This window comes from Portunus trituberculatus, chromosome 48 (assembly GCF_017591435.1).
Source record: "Portunus trituberculatus isolate SZX2019 chromosome 48, ASM1759143v1, whole genome shotgun sequence".
Taxonomy (NCBI): domain Eukaryota; kingdom Metazoa; phylum Arthropoda; class Malacostraca; order Decapoda; family Portunidae; genus Portunus; species Portunus trituberculatus.
Window position 1 is genome coordinate 10,688,425 of NC_059302.1, and position 17,500 is coordinate 10,705,924.

Sequence of the window (17,500 nt, forward strand, 5' to 3'; positions counted from 1 at the left end):
CCTCTTCCTCCCACTCCTCCCATTCTTATCCTTACTACTAACCATATGACTAGTACTTACTACCACACACCATGTGTACCATCTCCACCATCATTACTAATCCTACAACTACAACCGTTGTTACTGTTACTCCTGGTGGTGGTGGTGGTACTATAAGTATCACACACACTGCTATTTACCGAGAACTAGATTGTTGCTTTTGCAAAATGCGATTCTGAGGGCGGGAAACGTTCCTTCAGTCTCGTGCATTGACGAGTTCGCATAAGTTATCGTATTTCACACGGGTCAGTATCAGTGGACAGATTAAAAATAGATACATAATAAGTAAATAAATAAACACGTTAATAACATTCGTAGATTACGTAAGTAGATTAAAAAAATAGGGTATAAGTGGAAGGATGTCAATGGATTTAACAGGCGTTTGTGCCAATAGGCAGATTAAAAAAAAAATAATAATAATAAATAAAAAGAAACAAAAAGTTAATACATCAACTTCATTCATCAGATAAGTGGACTAACCCTAAGGTTTACGTAAAAGAGGCGGGTTTATAACTGCAAGCTTCGTTACGAAGATTTGATATATTATCTAAAACCGCATTCTTCAAACAATTCATATAATTATCAAGTACTTTTTTTCAACAAACTAATGGTAATTACTGGTGTTCCGAGTGTTTCCAAGATTGTAACAAGTACTCTGAAAATACAATAGGAACACGTGAGAACCAAACTAATCCTTGTGGCCCTTGGAAATAGTGTGAAAAATAATATTTCTAAGGCGTATCAAAATGTATCGTCCTAGTTACTTTTTTCTTTCTCTTTCTTCAGAGTAAATGTTGGTGATAGTTAATCAAAATGAAACCATAGGCAATGAAAAGAATCTAAATTATTTTATCCTATCACTGTTCTTATTGTCAATGGTGTATTTTCAAAGTTGTACTGTAAACTTTTATATATTCTTTCGTGTGTGAAAACTTACATGATACCGATTAGAAATGAAAGTGCAGACAACGAAAAAAAAAAAAAAAAAAAAAGCTATTCGATTTGGTTGCTTTTCAGATAATTAATGGTGTATTTTAAAAGTTGTAGTATTCCATAATTGCACACCTTGTTAAACTTAAAAGGTAAGTACAGTAAACCGGGTAATATTTGCAGTGAGAGACAATGTATATATTTTCTATTTTATTTATTCACTAAGAAAGAAAGGGCATGGGAAGGTTAAGAAAAAATAAATTCAAAATAGAGATATACGTATTGTAATGACCTACACACTTCTTCACCGGCCTTGTCTTGCTCACCACATTTCCTCTTCCTCTGCCGCACCAACACACACACACACACACACACACACACACACACACACACACACCGCGTAGTGTAGTGGTTAGCACGCTCACGACTCACAATCGAGAGGGCCGGATTCGAGTCCCGGTAAGCGGCGAGGCAAATGGGCAAGCCTCTTAATGTGTGGCCCCTGTTCACCTAGCAGTAAATAGGTACGGGATGTAACTTGAGGGGTTGTGGCCTCGCTTTCCCGGTGTGTGTTGATGTGGTCTCAGTCCTACCCGAAGATCGGTCTATGAGCTCTGAGCTCGCTCCGTAATGGGGAAGACTGGCTGGGTGACCAGCAGACGACCGAGGTGAATTACACTACACAACATTACCGCATCACACACACACACACACACACACATACACCGCGTAGTGTAGCGGTTAGCACGCTCAACTCACTATCGAGAGGGCCGGGTTCGAGTCCCGGGAGGCGGCAAGGCAAATGGGCAAGCCTCTTAATGTGTAGCCCCTGTTCACCTAGCAGTAAATAGGTATGGGATGTAACTCGAGGGGTTGTGGCCTCGCTTTCCCGGTGTGTGGAGTGTGTTGTGGTCTCAGTCCTACCCGAAGATCGGTCTATGAGCTCTGAGCTCCGTAATGGGGAAGACTGGCTGGGTGACCAGCAGACGACCGAGGTGAATTACACACACACACACACAATGTGTCCTACCCGAAGATCGGTCTATGAGCTCTGAGCTCGCTCCGTATTGGGAAAGACTGGGTGGGTGACCAGCAGACGACCGAGGTGAATTACACAGACACACTACACTACACTACACTACCGCACCACACACACACACACACACACACACACCACCAGGCCCTGTAAACTATAATTAGGTAAACACACACACACACACACACACACACACACACACACACACACACACACACACACACACACACACACACACACACACACACACACACACACACACACACACACACACACACACACACACACACACACACACACACACAAGGCCCGGTAGCTCAGTGGTTAGAGCGCTGGCTTCACAAGCCAGATGACCAGGGTTCGATTCCCCGGCCGGGTGGAGATATTTGGGTGTGTCTCCTTTCACGTGTAGCCCCTGTTCACCTAGCAGTGAGTAGGTACGGGATGTAAATCGAGGAGTTGTGACCTTGTTGTCCCGGTGTGTGGTGTGTGCCTGGTCTCAGGCCTATCCGAAGATCGGAAACAATGAGCTCTGAGCTCGTTCCGTAGGGTAACGTCTGGCTGTCTCGTCAGAGACTGCAACAGATCAAACAGTGAATTACACACACACACACACACACCTCTTCCAGTCATTCACACATCACTCTCCCCCTTTTTTTCCACTCTTCATCGTAATACTGTTATTTGTTTTATATTTTAAGTATATATATATATATATATATATATATATATATATATATATATATATATATATATATATATATATAATAACTGATAACGTATGAGTTTTTTTCTTGTTCTTTTCTGAGTAAAAAAATTTGTCTTCCACTGCAGACAATTCATTTATTACTAATATCCTTATTTGCATACCTTGCACTTGATCTCTCTCTCTCTCTCTCTCTCTCTCTCTCTCTCTCTCTCTCTCTCTCTCTCTCAGGAAAGTAATCATACAGAAGTACGTATACTAATTCTCACTCACGAGACCACCGTCAGTATTAGTCTTCATGGGATCAAGTATAACCTAATATGGCACGACTCTCGCCATTGGCAACACCGATATGAAGAAAACGAGAGAAACAAAAATTAAAACGAGTAAAAAATCATAATAACACATACACCATCACCATCTGAAGCGGTGACACTATGAACTGTGGCCCCTGTGTGTCAGTGATCTGTATACTGTGAGCCGCATTGTGTGTCAGCTCTGTATAACGTTATGTTAGCAAAGTATCAAAGTAAAGGTTCACTGTGTACATATAGTAACCTGGCGCCAAGACGACTCACGGCCGGGCTGCCCCGCCACGCTGGAGTGAGCGCGTCTGATTCTCCAGGCGGCCGAGAATGTACCCGGCTAGTCTCCGGGGCCAGACGCTCTTAAGGAATATTATTTACACTCTGGGACGAGCAGGCGAGCGACCAAGAGATAGAGCAAGAACGAGACGGAAGAACCAGTGAAGGAGAATGTGAGTGGCAAAGGGAAAATGATAGTGGAAACAGAGAGAGGAAAGTGGAGATTTGAGAAGTCGCCGACCAACCAAGCCTTGTACCGGCTCGGGTGATGGCGTGGAGAAGAAGACTGGTGGAAGCGGCTGCGTCGTCTTCACTACTCGGTATCGCTGGTGGAGTGCGACGCGCCGCTGTCCACCGTGTCGTTGGAAGGACAGGTGCTGGAGGCCACGCCCGCTACGTTCTCCAGGCTTTGAGAGGAATGTATCGCTGAGATATGCTGCTGTTGCTGCTGCTGCTGCTGCGAGCTGCCACTCCAGCTCTGGTTGCTCAGGGCCTCACCCGCCGCCCCCGGCAAGAACCTGTCTGAGGATGAAGAGGCTGGGATGCTGTCACACTCCTGCAGCTCGGGCGGGAACATGGGCAGGTCGAGGTCAGCGGCGGAGGTCCAGCTAGCGGCCACCTGGCTGCTGGCGGACTCCTGCGACGTGCACACACTGGAACCCGGCAGGTTGTCCTGGTCCTGGGCGGCGAAGGAGGCCAGCTGCGAGGGCGTGGTGGAGCCCCCACACCAGGAAGTGTTAGCTGCCACACTCTCAGAGGCATCCAGTGCCGGGCAGCTGCTGGAAGCCACACCCTGCAGGCTGGCCGGGGAGTCCTTGGAGGAAGGGTAGCCGCCACCGGAATGCTGCAGCTTACTGGTGCTAGTGCCACTCCACGTCAGCGACGCTATGCTGTCAGCCACGTTGCTGGCCAGACTCCTGCCGGCGGAAGGCGCGAGCAGACTCTCTCGCTGCAGCAGTGAAAGGACGGCCGGCAGCGTGGGGACCGCCGCCCCGCCCCACGAGAAGCTCTGTCCACTGCTGGCCGTGGACGATGCATCATTTGACTGTTGCCGCCCTAAAACAGGAGCAACCTTCAGCCATGTTTAGGAACTATGTAGGTATGAAAGAATACTAAGTATTGGTCACTACTGTCCAAGCTGTGATGAAAATAACATGGTTCTCTGCCTCTGCCCTTCTCTGTCTGTCTTCCTTAAATAATGAAGTTAAGTTGTAAACAAGAGTCCTCCAAGACCTACTGACAGTGAGGGCCGCGCTGGCAACGCACCTTGCAGGGCCTCCATCTTAATGCCGTGCTCGACCACGTTGTGGCGGCTGATGAGGTGCTTCTTGAGGTTGTACTTGATGGCGGTGCTGTGGTCGCAGTAGGGACACTTGAAGGGCTTCTCTCCGGTGTGCGTGCGCAGGTGTCTGGTCAGGTCAGAGCGCAGGAAGAATCGCTTAGGGCAGTAGGTACACTGGTGGCTGGCCCCGAGCGAGTGGCCGGCCAGGGCTCGCGCCCACACCGCCGCCTTGCTGCCGCCGCCCTAAAACACGGACACACCAAATTTAGGGGAAAAATAATCTCGACCGTCACCTACCTATGTGAGCTTTGTCTTCGCGGGCAAGTGGTGGGGTGGATATCGGGGAATGGGTGGACAAGGTAAGGTTAATGCTATCACACAATCATCGTGACGCTAAGTTACCATAACCTCCCGCCTTCAGGCATGCAGCGTGGCAACACGAAGCTGAGGACAGATCCCATCATAGCCTCCTCGAAGGGACGCCAGATGAGGCACACAATGAGTACACAACTAATGGTCTCACTCTACACATCATCTTCCCAACAAACAGGTATAGTGCAGCCTACTCCCTCCTGCCCTCCCTCCACCCCATCTCAATAGTGCAATGAGGCCTGTGCAATCCCAGCGGCGAGTCTGGTGGAGCTGCTGGTCGAGCAAACCAAGGCCTAAAAGATACTATTCCAATATTTCATAAGATACAGTACTGAAAACAAACATACATTAACATAATGTAAAGTAACTGTGAAAATGTAGGAAAAGTGAACAAGAAGCACAACGACGTGGGATTACGCAGATTTTGAAGGGCCAATGCTTATACTCCCTCCCACCCTTCCTTTTGTCTTAATGCATCTATTACTTACTTATAATCCTTCCTCCCTCCCACTCCACTGTCTTTTATAAAAGATGTGCGCGTACATCCCCTGCTTTTCCCCCTCTCACATCTTACAGTACCTCTCTTTCAGTTTCCAAGTGGCTACCTAAAACATAACACTGAAACACCTAATTGAATTGCAATGGAACATGCAAACACTTATCCTTCATCCCCTTTAACCTCAATGGAACGATAGGGTTAAGTAGTACACATCCCTCCCTTCCTGTACACATCCCTCCCTCCCATGTTGAATAGTAGGATGAATTATGTAAACACTTTCCTCCGTCCCTCTCATCTTTACAGCGGGATAGAGTTTGCCAGCTCTCTCCCATCTCATGATTACACATTAAGGACAGGAATCCACTTTGTGTCTCCCTCCCACCCCCTTTTACACACTTTTTCCCTTCCTCTCACAGACAACAGCCCAACAAGGAAACAACACTGACGCCTCCCATCCTTCCTTTGCCCAGGCTTCATCCATGCAAATACCGACAATAATAATAAATTAAAGTCTCTCTCTCTCTCTCTCTCTCTCTCTCTCTCTCTTTCCGTGGATCAATAGAGGCTGGAGGACACCGGTATAATGAACATTGATGCTTTACACTTCTCTCGCTATCTTCACCATGTTCCTGCAGCCTTGTATAGGTATCAAGACTTAATGGTATCTTATTGATGGAGAGAGAGGACAAAATTTTCACTGTCCAAGTTTAATTCATTGAAGTTTTCAGATCGGTCTCTTTCGCAAGGCTATACTTATATGTCTCATACACTGCTTTATTTACGACCTTTCATGTAGATTCATAGTTACAGTCAGAAGTGGCATAATCCACTGTGTCTAATAACATATATTGCATTTATCCTCAATCTTTGGTGCTTACATAATACATCCTTTAAAGACAATAAATAAATAAATAAACAAACAAACACTGCACACACACACACACACACACACACACACACACATATATATATATATATATATATATATATATATATATATATATATATATATATATATATATATATATATATATATGGTCAGGCATGCCTGACCCTTCCCCTCCTTTCTACAATACAACACAGACAGGCAGCATAACCCCTCCCCCAACACACCACTACAAATGGCCTCACCTCTCCCTCCCCCTTACCAATGCAGCACAACACAAGCAGTCATCTCTCACTCCCCTCAACAGGAATGACCTGAATCCTCCCTTCCCTCCTCTCCCCAACAAAACACAGACAACTCTTATCTCCCTTCCCCAACACAACACAACACAGGTGGCTTCAGCCTTCCCCTCCCACAGACTGGTGATGATCTGGAGAGCAATGCACCATAAAGGCTCAGTATAAGCTGTTAGACTTGTCCAGCAAGTTATTCCAATTATGTAGTATGCTGTTTTTGTAGAATAGCAGGACAATGAGGAACAAACATTTCTGCAATGCTGTTGCTGAAGTATACACAACTGATTCCTAACAATGATGCAACAATGTTATTTTAAACATTTATTGATATAATTAAAATCAGCAAACATAATTATGTGGAAAATGTTTGACATGGCTGCCAATCCTGCCAACACAACACTTTGTACACTATGAAACTCAACACATGCCTCCTGGAGAGTTTTGTGTCTGCATGTGCAGAATCAAACACCGAATGATTAAGAAAAAAAAAATAATAAAATAAAATAAATAAATAAATAAATAAATAAATAAACAATAATAATAATAATAATACAGTAATATATTTGTAATAATTACTGTATCAGCCCATCTTAAAGGGAGATAAGGTAGATACAAAATTCACCAACAATCAGTGCTTCATCTAACAGACAACTGTGGGCTGGTGAGCAGCAAGTGAACAAATGATCACACTCTGCTCTCTACCTCCTCCCTGCATCAGAGCACCAGGCTACCAGACCCACATGCATAGGCCCTGCTCACAGGCACACAGCTCTACAGCCTGGAGAGGATGGTCACTTTTGTTTTTGCTGCACAGACATCCGGCTACACTCCTTCAGTTTACCCAGTCCTTCCTCTACATACAAGAGGGCTTGCGACTGCAGTTACTTTTCCCTTTTCACTTTCAGCTAAATTAAGAATACTGACATTCCTCAACAAGAGTGGAGAGCTCAGAGAAAAAATCTGGCTGTGTGTGTGTATGGCAAGCTGGACTGAGGCAACACTGAATGACAGCTTCCCATACAAATACAAGCACTTCAACACACACATACTTTGTGACTGAGAGTTCATTAAAACATGAAACAGAAGTAGGCAAAACTCAAGAAGATGCATACTTGGCCTATTCTTTCTTATAATAAATAACAAGAAGTTGATTCTTATGATACCTTAAAAAGTGAACATTTCTCAATCTTCATCTCTTTCTTTTTTTATACAAGGTAAAGGAGAGTGTGGTAACTAACAACCTGACTGATTGCCTGGCCATATGGCTAAGTAACAAATACTGATCTGGATTGACGACACAAAGTTATTCATTTACTTTCTAATCTGGAAGGAATATGTCTTGTCTTGTTCGAATGCACAACTCCTTATACTTTTCTCCCTCTTAGTGCCCGTTCTAGGACTTATTGACTGAATTCTCATGCTGGAACACACTTTCCGAGAGTGCCAAGGCAGAGGGCCCTGCGCTGGCATGAGCCTTGCTAGCATCGAGAGGCTCCCTGACATGAAAGGTAGAGGCATGGTGGAGATAAGAGGCTCTCTGATAAAGCGGTTTGCCCTCGACCTGCTGCTGGTGTTTATTGCGCATGTGTCGGTAAACATTGGAACTTATGGTGGTCCTATAGTTACAGTGGGGGCAGTGATACGGCTTCTCCCCTGTGTGAGTGCGCAAGTGGAGGGTTAGGTTGTCCCGCCGTGAAAATCTCTTTGGGCAGTAGAAGCACGTGTATGGCTTATAGTCCCCACCAGCATTCGCCTGCCCTCCGCGACCCTAGAAGAAAGAGAGCACATGTTCACAAACGGGACTTTTAACATGCACTCGATTACAGGCTAACAAAGACACATGTAACTATGAGAGCAAGGTGGACCCTCTGGCAGCCTGCACCAGTGACAGGAAATGCTCGTTCAGTAGGTGATATGACGCAGTTTGGCAGCAGACTCAACATTGTTCATCAGGTCAGGTTCATTTGTGTGCAACGTGATGTCAGACTCAGCATGGATGTCCAGAGTAATGAACAATAAAGTTCATCAGCAGTTGATCAGGGAGGACCATGAAAGGCAATTAAAAGGCATAGTATTTATTCAATGTGGGCTGGTGATAACTCATTACTGTGTCCTACGATACCTAGTGGAGTGCCTCTTCCGACGTTTAAATGATTGAGGTAAGATGTTGACTGGCATGTTCCCCAGAGAGATGTCATTCCATCCTCTAACTCTCACCACTGAGTCATAATCTCATAACATCATTGCTCTTCCTATGCAATTATTGGTGACAGATACTCACTCTTCAGTTAGAAAAAATTTATGACCACTTGGCACTTCACACACAGAAAATTTTCATTTCAAAATTTGAACTTGCAAGTTTTTAAAGACACAAATTAAACATTTTCATCCTTGATTCAGATTATGAATGCAAAATAAATTAGCATGAATAAAATCAGACAAACTGACTCAAAAATATTGAAAATACATTAAAATGATAAAGATATCAAAGAAATCTACAGGATAGATTCCAATTTAGACATTTTCAACAAATATATTTCTTTTGTAATGAATGTGCTTCACCTGTACTTCCCTGTATGTGATTTTATGTGCCCTCCCTCTCCCATCAACAGTTAATTCTCCCAGCACTCCTCATCTTGTGTAACTGTCCTTGGATACCATGCTGTATTCTAATATTCCTTGTATCCATATTTCCTTCACCAAATATTTGCAATAACAAAGTGAACATAATTTAATCTGACATTCTTTAATCCAATTAGAAACTCAGGAATTAAGTATCATAACAATACATGTGGAAAGTAACCAAAATAACTATGGTCTAAGGTCTCTTCACTCCTAAGTAACACTAATGCTTATTGAAATAAGTAACCATCTCTCTCCTTGGATCAAATAAATGCTTTCTTGTAGTGTGCCAGTGATGTAAGAGAATGGCTTATAATTGAAGCAACTTTAAATACTAGTACACTTAACCCTCTGCTATCATGTTTCATTGCTATTGTGCATGTTTAAAAAGCTGCACATGTCTATATTGTGCACCCATCATTCAAAAATTCTCGGGTTATGACATCACGTGATAGTTGAGTTTCTCTATATACTTCTATTGAGAAATAGTTCTTCACATATTTCCCTATTCTACCCATCCACCTTAACTCCTAATCATCCACAATGAGGTACCATATTTGACGACATACAGGACACATCTTTTTCCAGTACTTTTACCTAATCTAACTGCAAGCATCATTATCTTATTGCTGATATTATTATCATTACCAGTATCATCACTTTAAAAACTAATTATTATAAAAATTAAAAAGCAATCTAACCTGTGAGGTTGTGACGTATGTTTATAAATATCCGCTAATTGGCACCCCGGCTCAATGCTATCTGACGATAAGGAGTAACAGCAAGTTCATGACCATAACAAAACACATCAACACCCTCAACGTTATGGCAGCAAGAGGAAAAAGATCAAGCTACACAATCTCCTACAAACTACAAGTGGTAGATTATGCCAAGGAGCATGGCAATAGAACAGCAGCAAGTGGTTTTGGGCCACCACCTAAGGGAAAAAAATCACAAGTGCATGGCAACAAGAGGACCAAATGAAAAACAAAAAGGAAAGATAAATGTTTTCTGTTTGTGTAATGTGCTGCTAAATTGCTTTCAACAGTATATGCTTAAATACACTAAAAATCTTTTTTCCTGAAGTTGACTTGCTGAAATGGGTGTGCATCTTATATACCTGTGTGTTCTATATGTCGTCAAAATGTGCCAAATCAAATGCTTTAATATGCATGTTGTTATTATGATTCTTGATTAATCTTTTTATAATGTATTATTTCTTCATTTTTATACTATTGTGGTATTAAAATTGGGCAAAAGGTGGCAAAACAATGGCAGCTTGGAGATTCTAGTGTCAATTTGAATTATTACCATAGGTTCTTCACTTCTGTCATTGTGATTTCGGCTATCACACAGTGATAGATGCACCAATTAAGTGCAATAGTGGAGGGTTGAGTGTGTACAGTATTTGTAACTAAACCAGACGTCTTCTGTTTCCAAAACAACTAATCAATTACTGTACAGCAAGACAAATTTCATCATCTAAAATTGGTCATATCATTATACCACCATGTTACAGGTGGAGCAAAGTCTGATGAATCAAACAAACCAGATGTATTTCAACATTGAAAATGTGGTCATTTTGATTTTATGTAAGATAAATAACACTGTACCAGACAATAAGGTGTTTCTACTGGTCCAAATTTAGATTTTGGCTTATTCACCAAACCCCAGTGTATGTCTCATCCAGTAATTAACCCTTCAAATTTGCAGCCAAATTAGGAGACAGCTGATATGAATCTCTCAGTCATAGTACTTTCCAAAACACCATAATGAATTGATCCCTAAGCAGGGAAGCATTGGTTAGGAATTATGGACTGTTACAACAAAAAGGGCCTTTCAGGGAGGTGCAGTATTCACACAGTTCACCATAAGACTTTCACCAGCAACTTTGAGATGCTCAAGTAGCAACAATGTGTCAGTGAAGACGAAAAGGTGACAAAGTCACAACACAGGAACAGCTGGCTGGTGTGTGTGTGTGTGTGTGTGTGTGTGTGTGTGTGTGTGTGTGTGTGTGTGTGTGTGTGTGTGTGTGTGTGTGTGTGTGTGTGAACAAATGCAACAGTGAAGTGACTGTTACTCCACTTCAAAGTCACAAGATAAAGAGCTATCATCTGTGTGGTGGGGACTGCTCAAGTCAATGTTGGGTTTAGGACCACCTGGAGACACAGCACACGTGTAGTGTTTCCTAATGTGTACGTTGAGATTGCCCTTCTGGGCAGACCTGAAGGAACAGTGGGGGCAGTTGAAGGGCTTCTCCCCCGTGTGCCTGCGGTAGTGCATCCTGAGCTTGGACTCACAGTGAGTCACGTAGTTACATTGAGGGTGGGGACAGTACCAGCGGCCCCTTAACCACTGCTCACTCGCCAGGGACGACACCCTCCTCACAGCAAGGCCGCTGACATCTCCTGCCCTCTGCTGAAGGAACAACAGTCCTCAGTGTGTGTGTGTGTGTGTGTGTGTGTGTGTGTGTGTGTGTGTGTGTGTGTTTTTCTGACAGATTATATGGTTCAAAGCTGCATTTTTCATTTTTTTTTTTCCCAAAACCAAAATTCAATAATAATGAACCTCTCAATTTTCTGCTTCTAATAGTTCTGAATCATTATTTGCCCAATAATAAATCTGGGGTTGCCAAAGCTTTTGGGGGATGTAATATTACCTAACAGTGTCTTTTTATAAGTGCATATCAAATTTATCCTTAAAAACTTAGATATATGATTTATCAAACGTAACTGTAAGTGACCCAATGCGAAGAGTTAATGTTTCCTATTGTATCAATACATAATATTACAAGTTTGTGTGTGCTGCTACCTGCAGCAGAAATGTTGGATGCTACACAAATATTCTAGGTTGGTAGGTTGAAAAATGCTCACAGCTCCTCACAGTCCTAATGGTGACATACTCACTGTCAACAAATTGATTTTCTGACAGCTGGACGAGTGGAGGTTGTTCTAGCATGCTGTCTGGGAGTTATGGTGCAGGTACCATGGTGAACACTGACACTACTAATGTACTGAGTGGATGTCGATGTACTGACTTGAAGTGGTGATTTTTTTATGTTACATTGGGCTGGGCTATCTAACGTACTGATTGGATGTCGATGTACTGACTTGAAGTGGTGATTTTTTTATGTTAGTGGGCTGGGCTATTACACAAAATTGGATGTGTTTGATCTTAAACTTAGGAAACTGATTTCATATATCTGTTTTTTTAAGGTATTGAAACCAAGGCATCAATGTCTCTACAAAACAACAGTCCTCTTCCATACCCAATACACTCGACCCTCGAAACAACAGACCTCCCATCAACGGATTTCGGAAACTACGAACAAATTCTGGAGTCCAGTGTAATCTACGGATGAATATTAAAATGCACGCGATTGTCCATTCCCGGCAAATTATTATCCGGTAAACTTTGTTTTCTGTAATGTTTATTAATATTTATTAAACTGACCATGCTCATGTCATCTATTTCAGGTTATTTGTTGTACTTAATGCTTTGTAATACTGCTTGAATGATTTCTTAATGATTACACAGTATTTTACGTACATTTTATACAGTTTTTTATGTACTTTTGCAATCTACGGACAGGGTCGTGCACGCATTTGTCCGTTGTTTCGAGGGTTGAGTGTATTAATTTTCTCATCTATGCTTAAATATTTTCCTTTACTATATGGTGTAGCTTTATTTGAGGATATAAGTCATAGCATAGTATCACTGCTGTTTTATCATGACTGTACTTGTGTTATTGGACAAAGGTGTGATATGAACTTCAATGAAATTATATACGTCCATTTTCTTATTAATTTAAACAATGCAATTCTCTCTCTCTCTTTCTCTCTTACACACACACCCACACACACACACACATGCGCGCACACACGCACACACACACACACACACACACACACAGAGCTGCTTTCTCTTTAACATAATTTCAAAGAAGACAAAGCAGTAGGATTAAGAAAGAAAAAAACTTGTGAATGAGAAAATATGCACTTGAGTTCTTTGCGGTACACCTTCAACTCTCCTTAAATACATGCACTTTGTGGAAACCTCTCGAGGAGCAGCTTCACTTCAGGGTGGGTGGAGCGGGCGTGCCTGCGCATGTTGGACTTCTGCGAGAAGCCCAGCCCACAGACAGGGCAGGGAAAGGGTCGCTCCCCTGTGTGGGTGTACATGTGGTCTTTAAGGTGGTGACGCTTGCCAAACAGCCGCTGACAAACTGGGCACGGGTAGCCCAGGCCCGCCCGTCCTCCTCCACCCTACAAGAAAAACCAAGGCCTCACTCACTCATCTTTCAAACCACCACCACCACTACTGCTCTTGGATGCAGCTTATGCACAACAAAGGTCCATCATCACCACCATCTCCCTATCACCAAGCACAGATTTATCTTGTGCTTACTCTTTTATTGATGCTACTGTCCCCACCCATCAATTCCTAAAATACTTTCCTCCTGTAAGTCACTAATTTCATTGTTTAATGATGAACAATTAAGAGTTTCAAATATTTGAAATAAAGAATCTACAAAGAGGACTCAATAATTTTTCTAAATCATTTGAAAGCACCAGAGAAAGGAATTCTCTTGCCAAGGCACTAAAGTTATACCACTGCTCTTCAAACTCAACATAACTTTGGTTCTCTCGCATGGCTGGTGTTTTACAGATAGCTGCTCACCTCACACAATGCTGAGAGAACTTCAGGCCTCCAATGGGTGAAATTACAAATGCAACAGTTATCTAGGTAGCAGAGGTTGCACCCTTACCATACCATATCAAATTAATAGGCACAAGTAAATACGTATTCAATGTTATATACAAAACAAACAAGACAATTAAATTCTTTTCCCGTTTTCATCATCACTTATGCTGGGAGTGAGTGGAAACAACGCTTCCAAACTCTGAACAAGATAATGATATGAACGTCCATATTGCTTCTGATTAGCTAAGAATTTGAACCACAAGTTTCTTAGTATGCTCACTTCATCACCAAGATGCTAAACTTGTATGTACAGTGATTTCTTAATTAGGTGCAGGTTATTCATATCCAGATTCAATTATTCTTGGACTGAAAAGCTGTGAACTTATATTATGTTAAGAAAAATTGAAAATCTTCCAGCCTAATGCTATTTCAGTTTTGTACTTCAAATGTAACATGATGCCCACACCTTATATGTCTTGCAATTTCCATGGATGTTCTCTCATGTGGAATTTGTTTACATGTTAGTGTTCATTCTGGCACTTTTGGCAAAGTCCACCTCTTCATCTTTTCTTTCTCATGCCCTTTAATTCCATGATTTCAACAGCAGAGCAATTAGGTGCATTGCTCTAGAATAGGACATTCATCCGAGCCACAATGTGAAAAGACACTAATTGACAAATCAGGAAAACTTATTGGTAAATGTGTGGATCCTTGCAACAATTATCCTCTGCTTCTTGGTTATTTGTACCAGCTTTGTGAGGATGGAAATTCCATGTCCTTGCTCCAGTACTCTAATCTATCTGACTGCTGACTTGGTCCAGTGTGGTGTGATAAGAGATGTAATTTCTTTATAGCACTCCTTGGTGTATTCTCTTGTGGTACGTACTGTTCATAGCTGTTATGAGACAAAAATCTGGCATTGGTTTACACTATATACTTTTTTTCTTTTTTTTTTTTCATCTGTAATGCAAACAACTCTTGAATATCTCCCTCCCCCTGTTGTGTCTATGAAGTCCAGGGTTAAATCCTCTTCCAGCCCTTTCATGAAATTTGATCCTGGTATCATCACCTTGGCATGTTTGAAATTGCTGGGTGAACATTACACCATGCTACGATAAAATATTAATGGTAACTTTGATGTTGAACTTTTGCCAGCAATACTTTATCAACGCAATGACTGGCAGTAAATCCGTGCCTCTCAAATAATGGGGCACATTATTCTTAACCAAGATCCATTGATCCAACACCAGTCAATAAATTCCCAATATCTTAGTGGATGATATGTGTACCACCAAGATAAATTCACCTCAGATATGCCACAATCAGGATAATATGAAAAGCTCATTATCTAAACTGACTGTCCTGCCACTGCATGCACTCGAGTCTCACAGATTACGTATTTTGCTGCATACAAACACTGATGTGAAGTTGCTGGTGAGAGTAAAAGGTTTGCATATGAAAAGTTGGTTAGTTGGTGGTGCATTCATCATCATGTAATCTGGATATTGAGATTTTGCTTTATAGCACATTCTATTTCGCCTCAGTGATGAATCTCCAAGACAGTTGCCACTCTTTTTGACACTGGCTCAGCATGTAGAGCTGTGGCTCACAACTTCCACGTCATTCCTCACTTACACTCACCATGTTTGCATTCCACTCAAACCAAGGGGCTCACTTGTGGTCAGCTGTCAGTGCAGAAATGTAGTTTTGCTTCACTCATTGTTAGAAGGGCAAATGAGGGATAAAATTAAAATCTTTTCATATATAAACATTTATAACAATTCTTTTCAACACAACTATAAAAATATGTCCTTATGTACCACCCATTCATAGCACGAGCAGCGTTTTCCCTCCCAGACCTTCAGCCCCAGGAGGCTGTGTGGCATCATGGTCCCACACTCCCACCCAACAAGCCTCACATTTGCTCAAAGATCAGCCGATGGGCATTACGCACATGCCTCCTCATGGTTGACTTCTGAGCGAAGGCTGAGCCACAAACAGGGCACTGATAGGGCCGCTCCCCCGTGTGGGTGTACATGTGGTCTTTGAGGTGGTGCTTCTTGCCGAACAAGCGGCCACAGACACAGCAGGGGAAGCGTGGGAGGGGCGGAGCAGGGAGGAGTCCTGGGCCCAGGCCCTACAAGAGAAACAACACAGGCCACGTTCATAAGGGTAACTAACACACACACACACACACACACACACACACACACACACACACACACACACACACTGCAGTCATACACACAGCCACGCATGTGCACTCGTGAACCTAGTCCTGCTCGCCTCCCACACTATCTCTCTCTTGGACCACCAAAGATGGAACTGTAGTTCCTATGGAGCTGGAACATATAAATTCCAGCATTACAAATATCTCGAAGTGTAGCAACTGGGGCAAAACATTTCTTACTGGTTCTTTTCACCATCTTTTGAATCTTCTACTGTGTAACACAAGTTCCACTCTTAGTTGTGCATTATGAATAATCATCACATAATGTCACATTCCATAGTCATCAATCAAATAATAAGATGAATTTGGATCAGTAGCCACCATGATATCATAAGGTCATGTTCTCTGAGTGTCTTGTATTTCAACTTTGATTATGTTCCTTTCACTATTTGAACATTTTCCTGTCAACAGCACATAACATGATGGCTCTAGCAATGATGAGTGAAACTCAAGAATTATATTTTTATCTTGAATGTGACAAATATGACATTAAGATGGATTAGAGAATGAAAATAGTATAGCAAATATGTGTTTACTATGGTCACAAGGGTCTAAACTCTGCCACTGATCACTGTTCCACCTCAAATTTGGCTTTGGACATCCCATGTAAGAAGGCTGAGTGTTCTCAAAGTACTATTTTCTACCAAGTTCTATGTACACTCTTTGGCTCTTTTACAAGCAGATTCAGAGAACATAACTTTTCTATAGAAACAATGTGGACACTGACCTAAAATACAGACATTAATTTATAAGCAACCACAGAACATCACTATACATGATGACTGCTGTCATAATGCACTGAAGAGCCTGAAGCTTGTCACAAAGAAGTATGCCTTATCAGCAGTTATTGTAATAGTTCTCTCATTCTTTCTACTTCTCCATTTCATTTCTTGTAACACTTTTTAAGAAGCTGTAGGTGAAGGATGATACACACACATCTTTTCTGGTGTGTGCAGAATATTCATATTGTTATGTTTCTGGTTGCTGCTTCTCATAATATCTGCTTTCTTAAAAGTCTTATTTTTCTGTGTAAAACAGTTGTTCAGAAGAAGATAGCACTATCTTCTGCAGTAGGCAATACACTCCCAACACAACAACACCATCATGATGACAGAGCACAAGACAGGCCACAGTCCACCCAGCCAACACCCTACATCCAAACAATTACTGAAGAGAACAGGCAACAATGCAATATTATTGCACCACAAACATTACCTCCAAGATTGACCATAATGAAAATTCCCATACGAGCACTGCCCCAAAACATTACATCACAAGATGCAAAGTCTTCTTGACTGTCATGATGTCATGATG

The 17,500-nt window shown here is 42.2% G+C and overlaps 1 protein-coding gene across 4 annotated transcripts in view; it reads right to left on the bottom strand.

The window, feature by feature from the left end:
* Positions 1–2,900: 2,900 nt before the first annotated feature.
* LOC123498501 (broad-complex core protein isoforms 1/2/3/4/5-like) overlaps positions 2,901–17,500 on the bottom strand; it is a 24,317-nt gene continuing 9,717 nt past the window's right edge. For all 4 annotated transcript variants that reach the window (XM_045245657.1, XM_045245658.1, XM_045245659.1 and 1 more), the window contains exons 7-8: positions 4,562–4,820; positions 2,901–4,351 (exon numbers count right to left, since the gene is read on the bottom strand). In XM_045245657.1, the coding sequence (XP_045101592.1) occupies positions 3,609–4,351; positions 4,562–4,820 (1,002 nt within the window). In that variant the 3' untranslated portion in view covers positions 2,901–3,608. The remainder of the gene's footprint in view (positions 4,352–4,561; positions 4,821–17,500) is intronic.